The sequence below is a fragment of the Vanacampus margaritifer genome, chromosome 13 (genome assembly GCF_051991255.1).
Source record: "Vanacampus margaritifer isolate UIUO_Vmar chromosome 13, RoL_Vmar_1.0, whole genome shotgun sequence".
Lineage (NCBI taxonomy): Eukaryota > Metazoa > Chordata > Actinopteri > Syngnathiformes > Syngnathidae > Vanacampus > Vanacampus margaritifer.
The window spans coordinates 18116268-18134338 of NC_135444.1; the positions used below are offsets into that span (position 1 = coordinate 18116268).

The 18071-nt window shown below is 40.6% G+C and overlaps 1 protein-coding gene across 7 annotated transcripts in view; it reads left to right on the forward strand.

Annotated features, from left to right (window-relative positions):
* Positions 1–12313, forward strand: part of LOC144062140 (capping protein, Arp2/3 and myosin-I linker protein 3-like) — a 29198-nt gene extending 16885 nt beyond the window's left edge. For 3 of the 7 annotated variants that reach the window (XR_013296345.1, XR_013296346.1, XR_013296344.1), the window contains 19 exons: positions 21–114; positions 184–282; positions 825–944; positions 1027–1140; positions 1289–1464; positions 1825–1912; positions 1979–2098; positions 2614–2680; positions 3051–3238; positions 3991–4070; positions 5014–5175; positions 6773–6947; positions 7547–8192; positions 8324–8424; positions 8505–8631; positions 9618–9689; positions 9804–9911; positions 10997–11280; positions 11463–12313. Coding sequence is in view for 2 of the 7 variants with exons in the window: in XM_077583156.1 (XP_077439282.1) it covers positions 21–114; positions 184–282; positions 825–944; positions 1027–1140; positions 1289–1464; positions 1825–1912; positions 1979–2098; positions 2614–2680; positions 3051–3238; positions 3991–4070; positions 5014–5175; positions 6773–6947; positions 7547–8192; positions 8324–8424; positions 8505–8631; positions 9618–9689; positions 9804–9911; positions 10997–11037 (2578 nt within the window). In the remaining 5 variants the exon portion in view is untranslated. Of the gene's footprint in view, positions 1–20; positions 115–183; positions 283–824; positions 945–1026; positions 1141–1288; positions 1465–1824; positions 1913–1978; positions 2099–2613; positions 2681–3050; positions 3239–3990; positions 4071–5013; positions 5176–6772; positions 6948–7546; positions 8193–8323; positions 8425–8504; positions 8632–9617; positions 9708–9803; positions 9912–10996; positions 11387–11462 lie in introns of those variants that run through there. The other 4 variants (XR_013296347.1, XR_013296348.1, XM_077583156.1 and 1 more) reach the window with 4 other exon arrangements.
* The last annotated feature ends 5758 nt before the right edge of the window (positions 12314–18071 follow it).

Consider the following 18071-nt stretch of genomic DNA (forward strand, 5'->3'; position numbering starts at 1 on the left):
TTCTTCTCTGCCCTCTTTAGTAATTTCACCCTGCAATACATGCCTCTCCCACTGAGCGACATCAGTCAGGCATACCGCAGCGCCCCAGAGAGGACGGAGCAGGCACTGACCAAGGTTGGTGCAATGTCTTTTGTTCCTATTTGTAGGTGGTTAAGTGTGCCTAATTCCGGACTTCCTGCATAGATCCAGCGGGCTCTGGTGAGGAACAACCAGACTCAGCGTTTCTCCCAGCGTCAGGCTCTTCGACTGCATCAAGGCCTCGTCACCAGCACCGCAGAGCAGGTAGTGCTGGCGTTTAGTGTTAAACTTAGCATAATAATATAATTACAGAGGCGAATGCTGCAATCAGTAGTTTGTGCAACAACATAAGAATACGTGGTCATTTTATACCAGATGAGACAAAAATAGTTATTCCAGCCAGAAAACAGACAAACATCGAACTAAACAGACAAAAATCGGGCAAAAGACGTTGAGAAAAATCTGACAAAGATAGGACAAAAAGACTGATGAATACGACAAAAATGATACAAATCTAACACAAATAAAATAAAAGAATGACCAAAGAACTTAAACAAAAATCTGAAAAAAAAATTGTTAAAAAGCACACAATAAATTACAAAATACAGACTGACAACAAAAATAAAACCTTAACCAATACTAAACCAATAATCAGACAAAAATCTGATCTAAAAAAACCCACAAAAATCAGACAACAATCCAACAAAATTATGACATTTACAAAAATGGATAAGTCTGATAAAAACTACAAAAGAATGAAAGAACAAACGTGTGTGTCTGTATGATTGTGTTTTTTCGTTTGCTAGGTGATGGAGCGTCTATGCGCACGTGTTCAGCAGCAGGTGTGCCTGCTGCGAGGCGTCGGAGAGGCAGATGACATTCAAGCAGCCAAACAAGTGCTAAAGGAGGCCAGGAATTCCCGCGCGGTGAGCCTTGTGAAGTTCTCCGTCACGTGTAGGGGGGGAAAAAAAAAAAACTGAACGCATGTTTCTCTTTGCATGCTCCAAGCTGTACCCCTCCCTGTGCGAGCTGGCCCACGTGCTCTCGGTGGATGGGCCGGTGCGCCAGCGTCTGGACTCGCTGGCTGGTGAGCTTGCCAAAGCCGCTGACAAGGAGCTTCAGGTAGCTTCTTTTTTTTTTTTTTTAAGAACTTCATTTAGACCAATTTTTTTTCTTCATGACGCAAATCCCAATTGTGCCACTTGAATGCAAACCAAAAAAATGAATTGTGTCATTTAATGCATCTGAAATGACTGCTGCTCTTGTGCAGGTGATTGTAGATTCGATGGTGTCACTCTGCCGTGAGCTTTGCCCCCTGTCGTCCGCCGCGGCAGAGCGACTGACCCCGCCGCTCTCGTCCGTCTCGGACCGCGTGTCCGTACCTCGCGCCGCCATCCGCACCGCGCTCATGGAAAGAGCAGCGCAGGACGTCCACCGAGCATTAGAGTACGTTTTCCATAAAGTGGACAAACTACTGTTTTTACGCTCTCCTAAAAACAAAAAAAAGGAAGACATGCTATTGATGTTGTTCTTTAATAAAAAAGAAACTATTGAAGCTAGCTAGCATGTTTTATGTTTATATATAAAATAACATTTTATATATATATATATATAGTTTATTTACGGTTCATTTTAGAATGTATTAATTTTGTTAACACACTTTCATACAAGTTTGTCTTCTTTTTAGGAAAATGCAACATCTATCGTTTGTCTTCTTTTAAGGAAAATGTGCCACATCAATACTTGGTCTTCTTTTTAGGAAAGTCCAACTTGCTTTTGCTCATTTACCTTCTTGATCTTCCCCAGAGAAGTCAAATTGTCTGTGGTCTCTTATCTCACCAACTCCATCGTGGACCAAATCCTGCAGGAGCTCTACGCCACCCACAAGACACTGGTAAATACAACATTGTCAAAGTTTATGTTCACATGCACAATTCCTAAAGAGGGCTCCCCATCCCAGACCCGGCAGGTGTCTCATCTCAAACGCTGGGATGGATCGTGCGAAGACGGAACGGGCTGGAGGTTCAACAGACACAGAGACTCTTTGGACATCACTGAAGAGGAGCTCGGCACCAGTATAGTAAGTGAGGGTACGCTTTTAGGAGAACGATAGGGAATAGTTTGGTCCTCCTTTTTGTCAGGTTTTTGGTATATTTTTGGCACTTTTTTTGCCAGATTTCTTCTCAGCTTTTTAAATGTTTTGTGTCATTTTTTTGCATGTTTTCTCTACAAAAGGTAGCTTGTAGGGGTGTCTTTAGAGGAGTTCCTCAAGGGTCTGTTCTCAGCCCCATTTCCTCACTTTATAAAGTAACTGCAAACCTACTTGTGTCTTTCCTAACAATTAAACTGTATAAATTAAAAGCCTCTGTAAACAGCTCTGTGCTTTTCACCCTGAAGGATCTCAGGTGTTATCTGTCATCTTCATTTTATATTTAGCTCTCTTTTAAGTTTGTGCAGAACATTTGCTGCAACAGAAAAAGGCTTTAAAAGCAGCTTTGTGTTTTTGAAACTCTCACTGGCTGTCTTTGTATTCTTTGGTCTAGATAGAAACCCATGTTTCTGTCTCCAGTCTTTCAGCATCTTCCTCCCTTCCAGGACACAATCGCCATTAAGAAGCGCAGCTCGAGAACAAGACGAATACGACCCGTCTCCACCAGGCTGAGTGAGTAGAGCCACACATCCCGCCTCTACCTCCCTTTTCCCGTCAGACCGCCAAACCCCCCTGCAGTGACACAAATTGCTCCATTAGCGTACTTTCTGATGAGCCCATTTTTTCCCTTTTGCGGTGTTGCTGTCTGAAAGATGACTCGATGCTTTTTTCAGTGGCGGCCAAACTGTAATGGACATTTCGAGGAATATCCCTGATTGATGATAGGGAAGATTAACAATCAAATATCAATTGATTGTTAGCTGTTACCGGCAGTATGGTGTGCTAATGGATTGCATGTCTGCCTCACAGTCAAAGGATACGAGTTTGATTCTTACCAGCGACCAGTCACAGGCGTACTCATCTATATTGTCTTGGCCCTCAGGTCTCTGTGACGACTCCAGCTCCTCGCCGCCCCCTTCCATCCCGTCCTACTCCACGCCTCTGTCCCGCTCAGCCTCTTGGGAGGGTCTGTCTGAGTTGCCCACGCAGGGTCTGCCCCTCCACCACGTGACCAGGGTACGTCCAAGGCCTCCACGCAGGCACAAAGGAGGATACCTACCAGCCGAGACGGTGAGGGGCCTTTCACTCTAAATATCTATTTCCTCTGTTAATCCAGCCATTAGTAGGATTCACATTTTGTACGAAAGTAGAAATATAGAATACAGGTACTATATATGAAAAGAATGAATACAATGCGGCAACACATGAACGTATATTCTTTATCCTCCGTGTAGAACAACTAATATTACTGCAGCTTCTTCTTTGTGTGTTTCTCTATGTCTGTATTATGCTGCCATCTGGTGGCCAAAATGCACACATCAGGAGCACATTATGGGGATGTAATGGATTAATGGGATTTCCAGTGACCTCAGTGGGGAAATATGATTTGAGTTACAAGTGTTTTGAGTCACGAGCATGGTGACGGAATGATCTAAACTCTTAAGTCAAGGCATCACTGTACTGGTAAAGCAAAATTATTACTTTTAACAAAGCAGGGAGTAGAACACCGTTAAATGTTGGGTGTAAAAGTACAGTGTAGTAAGTTGTCAAAAAATAAATACTCAATAATCTTGCTTGAGTACAGTCATGAGTTGTGTTACTTTTGTTCAATTTGTTACTTCCCAAGACTACTTAACGGCTGACACACACACACAATTGTTCTCTCCATATGGGGCAATCTATACAGATTAGATGGCTGCACTTTGCTCACGTCATCTCACTGGAGATGGCAATCCATTTCTTTGATTACATTTATAAATAGAACATACTGGAAGTGAAGTAAGCCTAAAACACATTTCATGTGTCATGTTCTGTGTGATCAGCATTGTAGTGAAAATGGAGGAATAAGCCCACTGGATGATGGACTGCCAGATTTTTATACTAAAAGAGTCCTTCCAGATAGGTAAGTGTTTTCTTTTTCCCATTGTTAAAATCTCTTAAATCTTAATTTTTATTATTCATTGAACACAGCACTTTGGTCTCATTTGTCCAAGGTGCCTTGAATGCACCAGGGATGAGTGTTCAAAAACACATAATTAAATACTGTTTGTCCGAGGGTTATTTAATGCACTAGTGAAGTGTGACTTTTTGAGACATCGGCAAATTAGTAATTAATTTCAGAAGTAATCTCCCATGAATGAGTTGCCTAAAAAGCACAGTGTAATGTGCATTAGTCTTTGAAATCCACTCTTAAATCTTTCTCATTTGTCCAAGGTCCTTGAATGCACCAACAAAATGTTGTTTTGTTTGCTCTTTATTAAATACTTAATTTATAATAATTCTGGCACACTATAAAATGCTTACAGAATTGCAGTGCTTGCATCTTAAATTCATGTGTTCAAGGGTACTTGAATGCACCATGAAATACTTCATTTTGAGGAGAAATCTGCAGCAATAAAAGATGCATTTCATTTCATTCTTTCCTTAGTTCTCATTTTTCAAAAGGTTCCTTGAATGCACCAATGAAGTGAGAGTTTTGGTTATAAGTAGAAACATTGAGGGTCTTTAAACGCTGTACTTAAAGAAATCTGCCACACTACAAAATGTAAAAAGTTATAACAATTTTTTTTTTATATTCCAATATCCTTGAAAAACTTTGCGTCAAGAAAATTCTGCATTGGAATATAAAATGACAAAGAAAGAGGAGGAATTTAACGATATAAACCATTGTATTCAGGGAGATGTTGCCTAGCAACAGTCAAGCAGCAGAAGGTGAAACCGCAAACACACGGGTGTTTTATCCAATGAGGTCCCGACAGAGTTGACAGAGGGCACGTGGCATGATTGTGCCAGACGGAGCCGCCAAGTTTGTCTGAAACACCAACTCTGACCTTTTTCTTCTCCAGTCAACTCTCCTCTCTGCACAACACACACTCACTGAGGAGGAAGAAGAGGAGGAACGTACTCGCCATCTTCGGTTTCCGCAGAAACCGCAACCAGACGCTGCCCAACCAGGAGTCCGATGCCGACTTTTACGGCGATCACGCCGTTACTACGGCACCAACCGGGTTTGTATATTTAATATGCCAAAAAGCCCCTTTCATTTGTCTGCCAGACTCATAATTCTCTTAATTCTAAGGGAAAGGTACCAAAATTACCAAAATATCACATGTAAAAATCCTGGTAATATTGTGGTTCACATAGCTGTGGTCTCGGTCCTGCTCGATGTTCCATTAACAATGAATCTTTACCTTCTTTTAGCTGTTATAAGATGACGCTACCAAAATACCATCTGCTCCGCATCTTTGAGTGCCCTAAAATGCTTCTTCGTAGTTCTTTTGAGGACACTTGGCGGCCGTGAATCTCACAAATATCCCCGACAAATATGTGCCTCATCTAAATATGCCAAGCGACTTATGGTGTACACTGCACACAAGCGTGAGGACACAGATGTCGACGACAGCCAGCAGCTTGCATTCTCTGTGCCAGAAAATGACTACAGTAAACCTTGTCCAATTTATTTTGTACCGCGTTTCCTGTGCAGGGTCACATATAGAGAAAATCAAACAACCATTCTCATATTCGCACTGTCAGTCGATTGTTATTTTTCGGTCACTTTAATCTGTTGAAGCCCCAAAAATCATGATTTTTTTTTTTGTTAAGGACGGTAGCAGTTAATTGTATAAATACATTTTAAAAAATAATGAAACAAGACAATGTAAAGAAATTACCTGGTTTTCTTTAGCAGTGATAATTTCGTCGAGGAAACATTTTCATCATATTTTTCGTCACAATATTTTTTTCAGACAAAAATAAAATGGAAATTAAAATAGAAGCCATTCATTGTGACGATGACGATTTTGTCAATGGCTAAAACAAAAACAACACCGTGATGAAAATTCACAAAATCCAATCAGAAGAAGGAATGAAATGCAGGTGGGAGAAAAGAACCACTCAGAAACTGTTCACTGCACTTTATTTAATGTTCAAACATGTTTACATTCATTGTGCAGCTGTAAGATTAATCTCAGGCAATTATGCATTTTTTACAAAATGTATTTATTTAGGTGAAAAGTTTTAGGGCGGCATATTATTGTCAATTCAAAACATGTTTCATTGAAACAAAGTTTAATAACAACACAGTTGTTTTAAACTACAGTTAAAAATAGCTGTGTTATACTGTTTAATAGTTGTATAAAAGTTTAAATGTATGCTGAAAGAAAACTTTGACTAAATTGTCAATTTAATTGACTAAAATTTCTCTCAGATGACTAAATTATGACTAAAACTTTCATTGATTTTAGTCAAAAGACTAAAAATTAAAACTAAATTAAAATTTCTTGTCAAAATGAACACTGTTCTTAAAGGTGTATTGTGCCGTTTAAAAAGGTAATGTTAAAGCTTTTTTTTTTTTTTACATTATGGATGCTCCACAAATGCCCAGATGAGTATGAAGAGCCCTGACTGTTTTACACTGACTAGACCCTGCACACTCCACAGTTTCTTACCTCATTTAAAGTCATGTCTTCGTTTGTCAACTGACACAGATGCTGCAGTTACGCTTTGGGCCATAGGTGGCGAGTAAAAAAGTGGCAAACTGCACAAAGATCCTTTAAGTGTAGTTACTGTTTGTCTTGACTGTTCTGCTAACTGTTCTATCTCCAGGATGGCCACAGAGAACGTGTACACCCTCCTCCAGCCCCCAAAGTCTGCTGCCAGGTCTCCTGGAGACGGACCCGATGGGAAGAATACTCTAGTTTTGAGTCCGCCGCCGCCAATGCCAGGCATTCCACATTCAGGGATGGGAGGAGGCAAACACCCCTTTTACTCCCCCACTGAGGTACAGTCGCAATCAAGTTAACTGCTCAAAACAGACCAGTTTGGTTCAGTGAAAGCCGTCTTAAAGGGGAAGTCAACCTTAAACATTTCTTAACAATAATATGTTACATGTGACCTCACTAGTCTAAACATGACATTCTGATTAATATTACATTTGTGGAATAAGAGTTATGCAGCAAAATTCAGCCGTTTCTATAAATCTCATTTTACCACAAGCAACAACCAATCACAGCTCACCTGATTTCTGAAGGTGAGCTCTGATTGCAACTGTGATGTCATTTTTACTCAAGAGCAAGTGGCAAAATGGCCGCCTTCTAAAATTGATTAAAACGGCTGGATTTTGCTGCAAACGCAATATTAACCAGATTACCGTATTTAGATTAGTGGGGCTGCATTGAACATATTATTGTCAATAATTTTTTCAGGGGGGTTGACTTCCCATTTAATCAGAGCTTTTTCACAGCAGAAGGGGGAAGGAGAGAAGAGAAGCGGCAGCAAAACAGGGAAAAATTCAGTCCTAAAATTGGCAACTAGTCCACTCGAGTGGCAATGTTTGGCTTTTATCTCTGGTTTTAAACTTCCGACATTTATTTTCAACAGCGCTCCGAAAAGGACGCAATGCCCGAGTATTCGCAAATGGAGGCCGACAAATACTGGGCGGATGATAAGCAAAGAACAAGCGAGGTGCTGCAAGCCGAGGACATTTGGGTGGAAGGCAAGTCGGGCAAGCGGCACACACAGAGGCGGCGCTCGGACGAGAGGCCGGGAGAGGCGTGGACCGTCGACAGACACCCGGACCGCCAAATGGACAGACAGTGGACGGCGGAAAGACACACGCAGTGGCAGATCGATCGCAAGATGGAGCGACAGCGGCTGGCCGGCAGGCAGATTGATCGCTCGTGGTCGGAAGGCAAGCAGACGGACGTACAGCTGGACGCCCAGTGGACGGACAGGAGTGTGTGGAAGGCGGACAGACAAGTCCAGGCGCTTCACTTTCCTCAAAGGCCGTTGCCGCCGTACCCTTCGGACAGGACGCCGTCGCCCAAACAGGAAATGAGCGCGGAGGTAGACGCACAGGGGGAAAGACGCGTCAGTCCTGATGCTAGCGTAGATGCGTGGAGGAGCGGCTACGCGGGGCGGCCAGTGTCCTGCGTGGCCAAACCTGAACCCCCGCCGCAAAGTAGCAAACCCAACTTGTCCAAATTGAGGCAAAGGCATCGGTTGGAGAGCTCCGACACGCTACCTGGTAAGAAAACATGACAATTAAGAGTACAGTGTTTCCATGCTATATGGCGGTTGATGCTATGCTATATTTGGTGAAACTACTTGGGGGAGGTAATACAAAATACAACAGTGAGTATTCCTCTGTTGCTGCAGAAGAGGATGACGATGACGAGAGGGAACCGGCCAGGATGGACAAGAAGGACCAGGACAAAAGAAGAGATCTGGAGGGTCAACCTCCACCGATTCCTGAAAAGGTGAGGCAATGACGAAAAATATTCTTCCAGTTAATCACTTTACGCATGAATTAACTACACGTACTTATCTGGTTGAACAGCCAAAGACGACATCATATGTGACTTTCCTGAAAGAACCGGCTCCGGAGAGAAGCTTGCCCCCGCCACCTTTGCCCCCTCCATTCAGCAGACCTGTGCACGGGCTGCCTGACAGATCTTCCAGTCAAGGTTGGTGAAAATGAACTCTTTTGTTGGAATTTCAGCCTCACACTTGCCATGTAAACGTTGTTGTTATTTTTGCACAACCGCTTTAAAGCGCAGAGGGACAAATAGGTGACAGTCACAATGACAGATGTGTCAATGTTGTCGATTTATAAATAGCTCATTTCCCACGACGAGCTCGACAAAGGCTGTTGACTTTCTGTCATGTAACGACAAAAATAAATGTGATTGTGCCCTCTTTTTCTAGCGAATAATCATCAAACTTTGACACCATTCTCCGCCTTCATTAGATGGCTAAGGCAATAAAGCTTGGCAATGTAATGTCGCCCACCTCTCTAGGACACAGGCTTCTATTGTGGCTCATTTGAGCTATTTCCCAAGTTAGAAGAACCTGGAATTCTCAGTGGTAATTCGTAATTTGGGTCCAAAAAAAAAATCTTCATTTTTGAATGTAACAAAGCGACAAAATAATTGAAGAAACAAAAATAATGCTATAGCTTCGTTGCATTTTACACAATCTAACATTTTGTGTTTGTATAGAATGAAAAAGAAGTCCTTTTTTTTTTCCTGTTAATGCATTGCCAAAGTATTGGATCAGGCCTCGGAATCGGCAAATACTCAGAATCAATCAAGTGAATCTCACTTGGACTCTGGTGCAAAAAAATGTTTATTGTGACGTACGAAAAAGCTTTAAGAACCCATGCCTACATTTGCACAGGAAGTCAGCCATTTTGGTTTGAAGCAGCCATTTTGTGTTTTGACAAACTTCGACATGGGACCCAATCGGAAGCCGGTATCTAAGATAGAAGAGCGACGCTAAACTGCCAAGCATTTTTTAATGTCGATGGAGTATGATGTCAAAATATGATGGCCCATTTATTGCATTTGTATTTTTCCAAACCTAAAAATGGGCAGGTTTGACCTGCAACAAGATTTGCTCAATGAATGAATCCATCAGGTGTGCTTCCTATTGTTTCCTGTCCCTCATTCAGGCGAAGAAGGAATGCGGCCTCAGGCGCCCGTCAAGCCCCAGAGGAATCGAAAAGCCATGTCGTGCGATGCAGGTATCGCCTATTGATGTGGTCAGCGAGTCTATATGTCAACGTAGCGTATGTGCATAGCATTTTGTACCTTGCTAACGTTGCTCAATGTCTCCTCCATGTCCTCGATGAACTCAGGCACGGACAGGGACAGCCCCAATAGCATTGAGAAGCCCCCAAATCGCAAACCCCCAGAGAAAAAGCCTAGACTGCCCCAAAACAGAAATAAGTCACTGGACTTGTCTGGTACATGTCTGCTTTTTATATATATTTGTCTGTTTGTGATTGTGGAAGCATGCAACATTGTTAGTGTGGTGTTTGTCCTGTATTGAAATTTCCACGATTTAAAAAGGTAACCACAAATTAATTGTCTTTTTTGGCCATCAACGTGCTAGAAAACGAAACAGTTTTTGTACACTGCCCGAACACAAAATTCCCCGAAACTCACTCAGTAATGCCCCCTGGCAAGTTAAAAAAAAAAAAAAAAGTTACAAAAATGGTGTCCATGTCTATCATAAAGGGCAAAGTCTCAGGAACTGAATTTGAACAGGAAGTTAGCCATTTTGATGTGATGCAGCCGTTTCTCACTCTGTAATGCCACTTGCGAAGTTTGAAAAAATTTGCCCCCGCCACCAGTTTCACAGATCAACATGAAATTTGGTGGAAATGTCTTATCACAACAAGATGCACAATAAAGCCTCAAGGACCCATGTCTGAAATGAAACAAGAAGTTGGCCATTTTGGTTTGAAGCAGCCATTTATTTCTCCATCAGTAATGCCCCTTGCAAAGTTAGAAAAAAAAATAGTCCCCACCACTAGATTCCCCGGTAAACATAAAATTCATATCTATCATAACAAGACGCAGAAAAAAGTCTCAAGGGACCCATGTCTGAAATTGAACAGGAAGTCAGCCATTTTTGTTTGTAATGGTCATTTTGAGCGAATTACACAGATCTTGACCAATTCTTACTACGGAATTCACCCGAGGCGTAAAGGTGACACTAAATTATCATGCTTTCCCCCCATTCTGCTGCCTAATGTGGGAAGAGCACAGCATCAAAGTTTGATGATCAATTCAAGGATTTACCAAGAAATTATTATTGTATTTATTTATTTTTTCTGGAGAGCTCAGTATTGTTCATTCGATAATTTTACCGATTTGACATGTCATCGAAAATGCCATTGCTCTCTTTTTTTTTATTTTTTATTTTTTTTATTGTATTTATAATGACATAGGACTAAAACGCCTGCCATGATTCTAACTTAAGATGGATAAACTTGGACGTATTATATTTGACATAAATCATCTTATTATCTGTTTGTCTTCACAGACAGCTTCAACGCCGGACCCGGTCACAGTGAGCTGGTGTGATGATGTCACAGCAGGGCGGATAGCACCCACACACACGCAAATCTGCTCCACTCATTTAACAGTGTTTGCTTCTTGAGAAGACCCCCCCTCGTACCATTATCATCGCCCCCCGATCTGACTCGTGGCTTGTAAAACGTCCTGTTTTTTTTTTAGTCATATTATTAGAATGTGATTTCTACAACTGGAGCGCCCGCCGACACAGCCGACTGCCTTGAACATGACTTGAGGATTTGTATCTGAAAGGTGATATTATATTTTATAGAGAGAGAAAAATCAATATAGTGTATGAGCACCCCTCTATATCACAAACACACTATGAATGAATGTATGAATAAAAATGTAATGGATACATTGTTTTTTCCAGACTGTTTTTGTACTTTGCTTTTGAATTTTACTCATTTTTTTTTAAATTTTTTGCTTATTAGTTGTGTCCATTCATCCAGCCAGAAGAGTATTTGTGACACTGCTGTCGTACAAGCTGCCAAAGGCGCGCCATGGACTTGAGGTCAGGCTCTCCAACACCAAACCCATCCTTTATTCTTGTATTTCACCAAGGGGGGAAAAAATCGAAATGAGTCAATTTAAAGCACTCAGTAAGCATGTATTACTCCTCTCTGTGATTTTCTGGTTAACCCTCCTGTTACGGTTATTTCTTGCTATACAAAACTTTTCAGCATCTGCTTGTGCTATTTACTTAAGACTCTGCCACATTAAAGTGCAAAAATGCCCCATTATCTGCCATTAGTCCGGCGGCGTTGTCGGAAACGAAGCGCTAAACGTCCATTTGGGTCCATTAATGACTCAAGTGCTCACAAGCATTTACTGTGTGAAGCGCGGCTGCTTTGATTTTCGCCATCACAGGTGGATGCTATTTATACGCCTCAGAAATAATGTCAACCCTCCCACCCCATCCGCCACCCTTCCTGTGTTGGCATGGCGACAGCATTTCCCGCCACAAGCTGGAGAATATGGAACAGCAGGGGGCGACTGATCACTACAAAAAGACAGAGGCAGGCACACACACACACACACGTCTACACATTCATACACAACTGCAACCTTCCAGGTTGTCATTAGCAACCGTTGCCCTGACCTTCTCTCCAATTCTGCTGTAATGAATCAGAAACAAGCCTGACAACACACCATGCCATAGTTGAAACTCAAAAGTTTTAATATGACTTTCCACGACATGTCCAGTTATTTCTGTACAGCCGTGTGGAACGTTTACTGTGCAATTCCACACAATGTCTTGTCAAAATAAAGTCTTCAAACCATGGCTACGGTTTCAAACGGGGGTTTGGGTTTCAAATTGGGGTCTCAATCCCGGGTAAGGGTTTCAAATAGGGGCTAGTGCTATAAATTAGGGTTTCAAGATAGGATTAAGGCTTCAAATAAGGGTTAGACTTCCAAATTAAGGTTTCAATACAGGATTGGGATTAGGATTAGGGTTTTAAATTAGAGTTTCAAACCTGAAATAGGACTTCAAATTACGGTTAGAGTTACAAATTAGGATTTCTAGCCAGGATTGGGGTTACAAATTAGGGTTTCAAACAAGGGTTACTGTAAATTCCCCAATCAAAGTATCTGGGGTTTTAAATTAAATTTCCTAATCTGGATTAGTCATTTGAGTCAGGACTAGAGTTCCAAATTAGAGTTTTAGGGTTTCAAACATTCCGGTTTCAAGACAGGGTTAAGGTTTAAAGCCAGTGTTTGGTTTTGAAGCAAGGATTAGGGTTTCAAGATAGAATTTGGTTTTCAAGTTAGGGTTTAAAACATGGGTTTGATTTCCAAATTATGGTTTCAAGACAGGATTGAGGTTTTAAAGTAGGGTTTAAAACCTGAATTAGGATTTTTAAAATAGGATTAGGGTTTCAAGACTGGTTTAGGGTTCCAAATTAGGGTTTAAACCCTTGGTTTGAGGTTGGAATTAGTTTCAAACCCTGATTAGGGTTTCACAGTAGTTTTTAAAGTTTGAGTTAGGGTTTCAAACAAGGGTTACGGTTTTCAAATTAGTTTCTCATGCCAGGGTTAGGCTTTCAAACACCTTGACTTGTAATTGTTGTTTGTAGTAGTAGTTTGTTGCAGGGCTGAACGATTTAGAAAAAAATTCTGATTGCATTTTTTTTTTCTCTTTAAGGATCTTTGTGCAGTTTGTAATTTTTTTTACTCGTGACTGCCACCTCTGGCCCAAAGCGTAATTGCAACATCTGTGTCAGGCTCATTCATGTTGCGCGTGCAAGTACATGCACAATCTCAAAGCGACATCTACAGTTAACAAACGAAGACATGACTTCAAATGAGGTAAGACAAACTCCGCCCCTCCCCTTTCCAAAGAAACTGTGGAGTGTGAGGGTCCGCACACTCTACTATATATAGCGAATATAAAAGCTGATCGGTGCAGTCAGAGTAAAACAATCAGGGCTCTTCGTACTCATCTGGAGCATGCATGATGTAGCAAAAGTTTTAATATTACCTTTTTATACTGCACAATGCATCTTTAATATTGTGATTGTTATTTAATATGCAACAACACAAGCAGTAAATACATCTGTATCACAATAAACAATATATTGTTTATAAATATCTTTGGTCTTCCGTTATCTTAAAAGCCAATTGGGACAGGTTTGAAATACACGATTGTCAGCCCTAACCACAAAAATCACACACACCTCAGGATAAACGCTCAGGCTAATCTTTCCATTCTGCACTTGAGTAATAAGCCGCCATTGGAGGAAAATATTTTTTCATGTGGGCAGTACGGCTGATGAAATAAAAGGTAAGGCTCTCTTTCTATAATTGACAGCCTCTCTCTGGAGGCAAGTCGAATGCGGATGAATGGCCAGATTAGCACTTTTATTGACACTTACCGCAACAAGTTTACAAACAAGCGGCAGAATAATGGGCCAGCCGCTGCGTGAACTTTTAAACTCACTCCCTGTTTGTCGCCCGTTCTCTCTTTTTCTTTTTTCTTTTTTTTTTTCAGATGACCCATACGCATCTTCCTCATCATCCTTCTTCAGCGGTTGCCAGGCAACGTGAGGGAAGAAGCTGGAAAGAGAGAACATGTGTGGGTAGATGATGAACACAAATGGATCCGGTTACATTTACCTTTTTTTTTCTTTTTTTTAAGTTTGAAAAAAAAAAGAAATTTATAGATTTTTTTTTAAATTTAAGTAAAAACATAAAAAAGATATTTTTAAGGGTATTTTCATAAGAGAAAAATGGATGTGGGTTTTTTTCAATTTTAATAAAAGCACTAGCTGAATGAACTGAAACAAAAGCAACACTTGTCAAACTAAATTGAATTAAAATAAATAGTAAAATAACTTTGAGTCACTTCACTATATAAAATCCTTTTTTTAAATGTATTTTTCCCCCATTAAATTATTCTATTATACCTTAATTTGAAACCTTAACACAAGTTTAGAAACAGTTTGAAATCCTAAAAATGCTTTATATTTGTTTATTTCTATATTGAATAAAATATGAATTGAATATTTATATTAAATGCTAAATATCAATTTGTGTGTTAATTTTTTATATATAATATATTCAACTTGTTCCATTTTGATAGGCTCCATTCAATGTATCAAGCAAAAAAAATTTTTTGCCTGCAAAAGGTCACAAGTGGTCTGCCAGGCTTGGTTGCCATGGGAACCGCCTCTCTAATGGGGATGATGCAGAGTCCCCTGTACGATCTGGCCACTGTCATCACCATGATGTCATTTACAATACACAAGAGGAGAACAGTGATCCTGCTTTAAGGTAGAAGAGAGGAAGTCCAAATAAACAACTCATGTGGTTGCATAAGTGTGCACACCCTCTTATAGCAAAAGACGTGGCTGTGTTTAAAATTAGTCGATCACATTCCAACTCATGTTAAATGTTCTGTAACCTGTAATGGAAAAGCGGCTTTTATAAACCCAAATAAGGTTCAGCTGTTCTAGTAGGCTTTCCTGACATTTTTTGGGACGGTTGTATGATGTTGTATTCTTTGGAACTAATTATTATGCTGTATTTTAAGGTCAAATAACTTCAAATTGTTTCTTTAAAAAAAGAAATCTGTGTTAAAATATGTAAAATTGTCAGGAAAAAAAGAAGACAAGGGAGAAGTGTGGGGTGTGATGGAGGAGAGGGGCTGCGTAACCAGTGGGGATAAATTAACTGATTTAGTGTCATCTCTCAGTCTGGGAGTATCGACCACCTTAATCCCTCATCATCCCTCTCTTCCTCCTCCTCCTCCTCTACTGTCTACCACCGCCCCCTGATTTTCCACCTCTCCTTATCCGTGTGTGTTTTTCCATACCTTCAGATTAAGATAATACTTCATGTTTGTTTGTACGTGTCAGCGTCTACGCTTTAAGCCTGTAGCAGCGTGACGCCAAGACCCCTCAAGATTGTCAACATATTGATTTATTCTTCTCAGGGACATCATTTCAATTATTGCCAGTGACATCATTTCCCGTTTTACTTTTTTATTGATTAACCTACAGGGGGTGCCACATCACACTTATTAATCGATTGGACGGCGCTCGGCGAGAAAACATCATCCGAGGTGGGTAAAGGCGCGAGGAGGTCGAGGTAATATCCTTGGTGGCTTATGTCTTCACTGCAGATGGTTTATGAAGACGGCGTTGCTATCTGTTAATCTGACACCCGTTTCAAGGGGGACAATCAGCGCTAATCCCATGACTAGCCTGATAATACCACTCACAATAAAACCCCACGTGTGGACAACTCACTGTGCATTCATAAACAATCAACAAGTTTGCATCGGGCGTGGGACAGCTTGAAAAATCGATTAGGACAGAAAACAATGGCGACAGAAAGGGACTGTTCAGTATTGGACATTGGAATTTGACATACAATGCAAAATATGATTTGCACTTTTCTGTGTTTATTTCTGAAAAAGAAGACAAACTACTGGTGTTGTACTTTACTAAGAATAAGACAAAATTTTATGTTACTACCTTCCTAAAAAGAGAAGCTACTAAAAACTATATTGGTTGTACCTTCCTAAAAAGAAGAGAAGCTACCGAGTTTGTCATTTCAGTAAAATATGACGCTGCACTTTACGAATACAAAAACATTTGTTGGACTTTCTTGAAAAGAAGAGAAGCTACCAAGTTTGCAATTTCCAAAAAGTCACCAAAACCAAAAAAGAAACAAAAACAAAAAAAAGACATTGCTCTTTCCTAAAATGAAGATAAGCTACTGATTAAGCGATTTCTGAAAAAGACAGGTAGCAGTTTCTGAAAAAGAAGAGATCCACTCTAATTAGCCATTTCCAAAAGAGAAGACCAAGTATTTATGTAGCAGCTAACAAGAGAAGCTTCTAGGTTTATATTTTCTGAAAAAGAAAAACGTTTTTTGTTACACTTTCCGAAAAGGAAGAGAAACTATTAAGGTTGCAATTTCTGAAAAAGAAAAGAAGCAACTCATTTTGCAATTTCGAAAAAAGAAGACCATGTTTTTATGTTGCACTGTCCTAAAAAGAAGAGAAACTGCATCAGTTTGCAATTTTCGAAAAAGTAAACAAAATTTTGATGTGACACTTTTCAACAAAAATAACAACAAAAAACTATTGATGTTGCACTTTCCCATAAACACACTTTCTATTTTTGCTTGTTCCTAAAAAGAAGAGAAGCTACTGAGGTTGCAATTCTGAAAAAGGCTAATTTTGATGTTGATCTTTCCTAAAAACAAGAAAAGCTTTTAAGTTTATAAATCCGAAAAACCAAACAAACTTTGACATTACAATTCTTTGGGGGGGGGGACACATTTTTCCTAAAAAGAACACATACTGTTAAACGTTTGCACATTTTTTTCTCCCTTCTATATATGTATAAATGTGATGCTGAATGATGTTGCATGGCAGTTTTATGTACATGCATGCGCGTGTGCGCTTGTAGAGAGTGAAGGAGACGGCTCCTGCGGGGCGCGAGGGCGGGAGACGGCCCCTTGCGAGGTGAGACGTGTAAGCTTGATGCTTGCAGTGGCGTTAGTGCGGATTAGGTCATGTATCTGTGGGATCAGGCCGCGTTAGTGGAGACCCTGTGGCCCCCTGACGCCTTACCGCTTCACCGCCGCCACCGAGTCCGCGCCTCACGTCTTGTCGCTCGCTATATTCCCTGTAGGTCAAGAAACAGCTTGAGATTCGCTTGGCTGCTGTTTTAATGCTCAGAGGACAAAGGCTGAGGGGCATCAAAGCGTTTAGCAAGGTGACGAGGTCATCTTGTGAATGACAGGAGGTGGCAGGGTAGCCATTCCTAAAACTTAAAGGGTCACATTGGGCCCGCGCTGTTCTTTAATCTGGTTTTACATTATCAAGAGTCTTGTAATATTTGATTTATCCGTTCCCAATAGCTAATTCCTAAAGACATTTAAACAGAAATATTTTCGTTTTATGGACTTTTGTTTTTGGATAGTAAGATGAGGTGGTTCATTGTACACACGTTGATTGGGACAATTTTTAACCCAATTTGCCAATCCCACGACCCGACATCAGATTTCTCTGAAAGATTATCCTGTGGTTTGGGGTGTGCTTCAGAATGATTTTGGAAAATGTTTGCGGCCATCGATCCATCTATCTATCGTAAATGTTAAACCTGTTTAATAGTTACTATGGCAAATCCTTATTATGTGCGTCATCATCACTGAGTTGGAAGGAGACACGAACTCTGTGATTGTGATGTAAAACGGAACAGCGGGGTACACATACCAATAAACGGGCCGGATTTTAGCATTTTTTCCTCCTCCGATGGATCAATATCTCTCCAAAAAAATGATCTTATCCTGTGGTGTTGAATGCGCTATTAGTGATTTTCTATCCCTTATCTGCTCGGAAAACAGCCAGGCCAACAGTCGTCCAGTGAACTACATAAAGTAAATACAGTCCCAATAATCGTCACAGATTTTAGCATTTTTCACTGCTTCTGATCAAAATCAACATAGGCCCGATTATTAAATGTCATCCTGATCATCCTGACTGATTATCCTGTGGTCTGGGGTGTGTTAAGTGTGATTTTCATAAT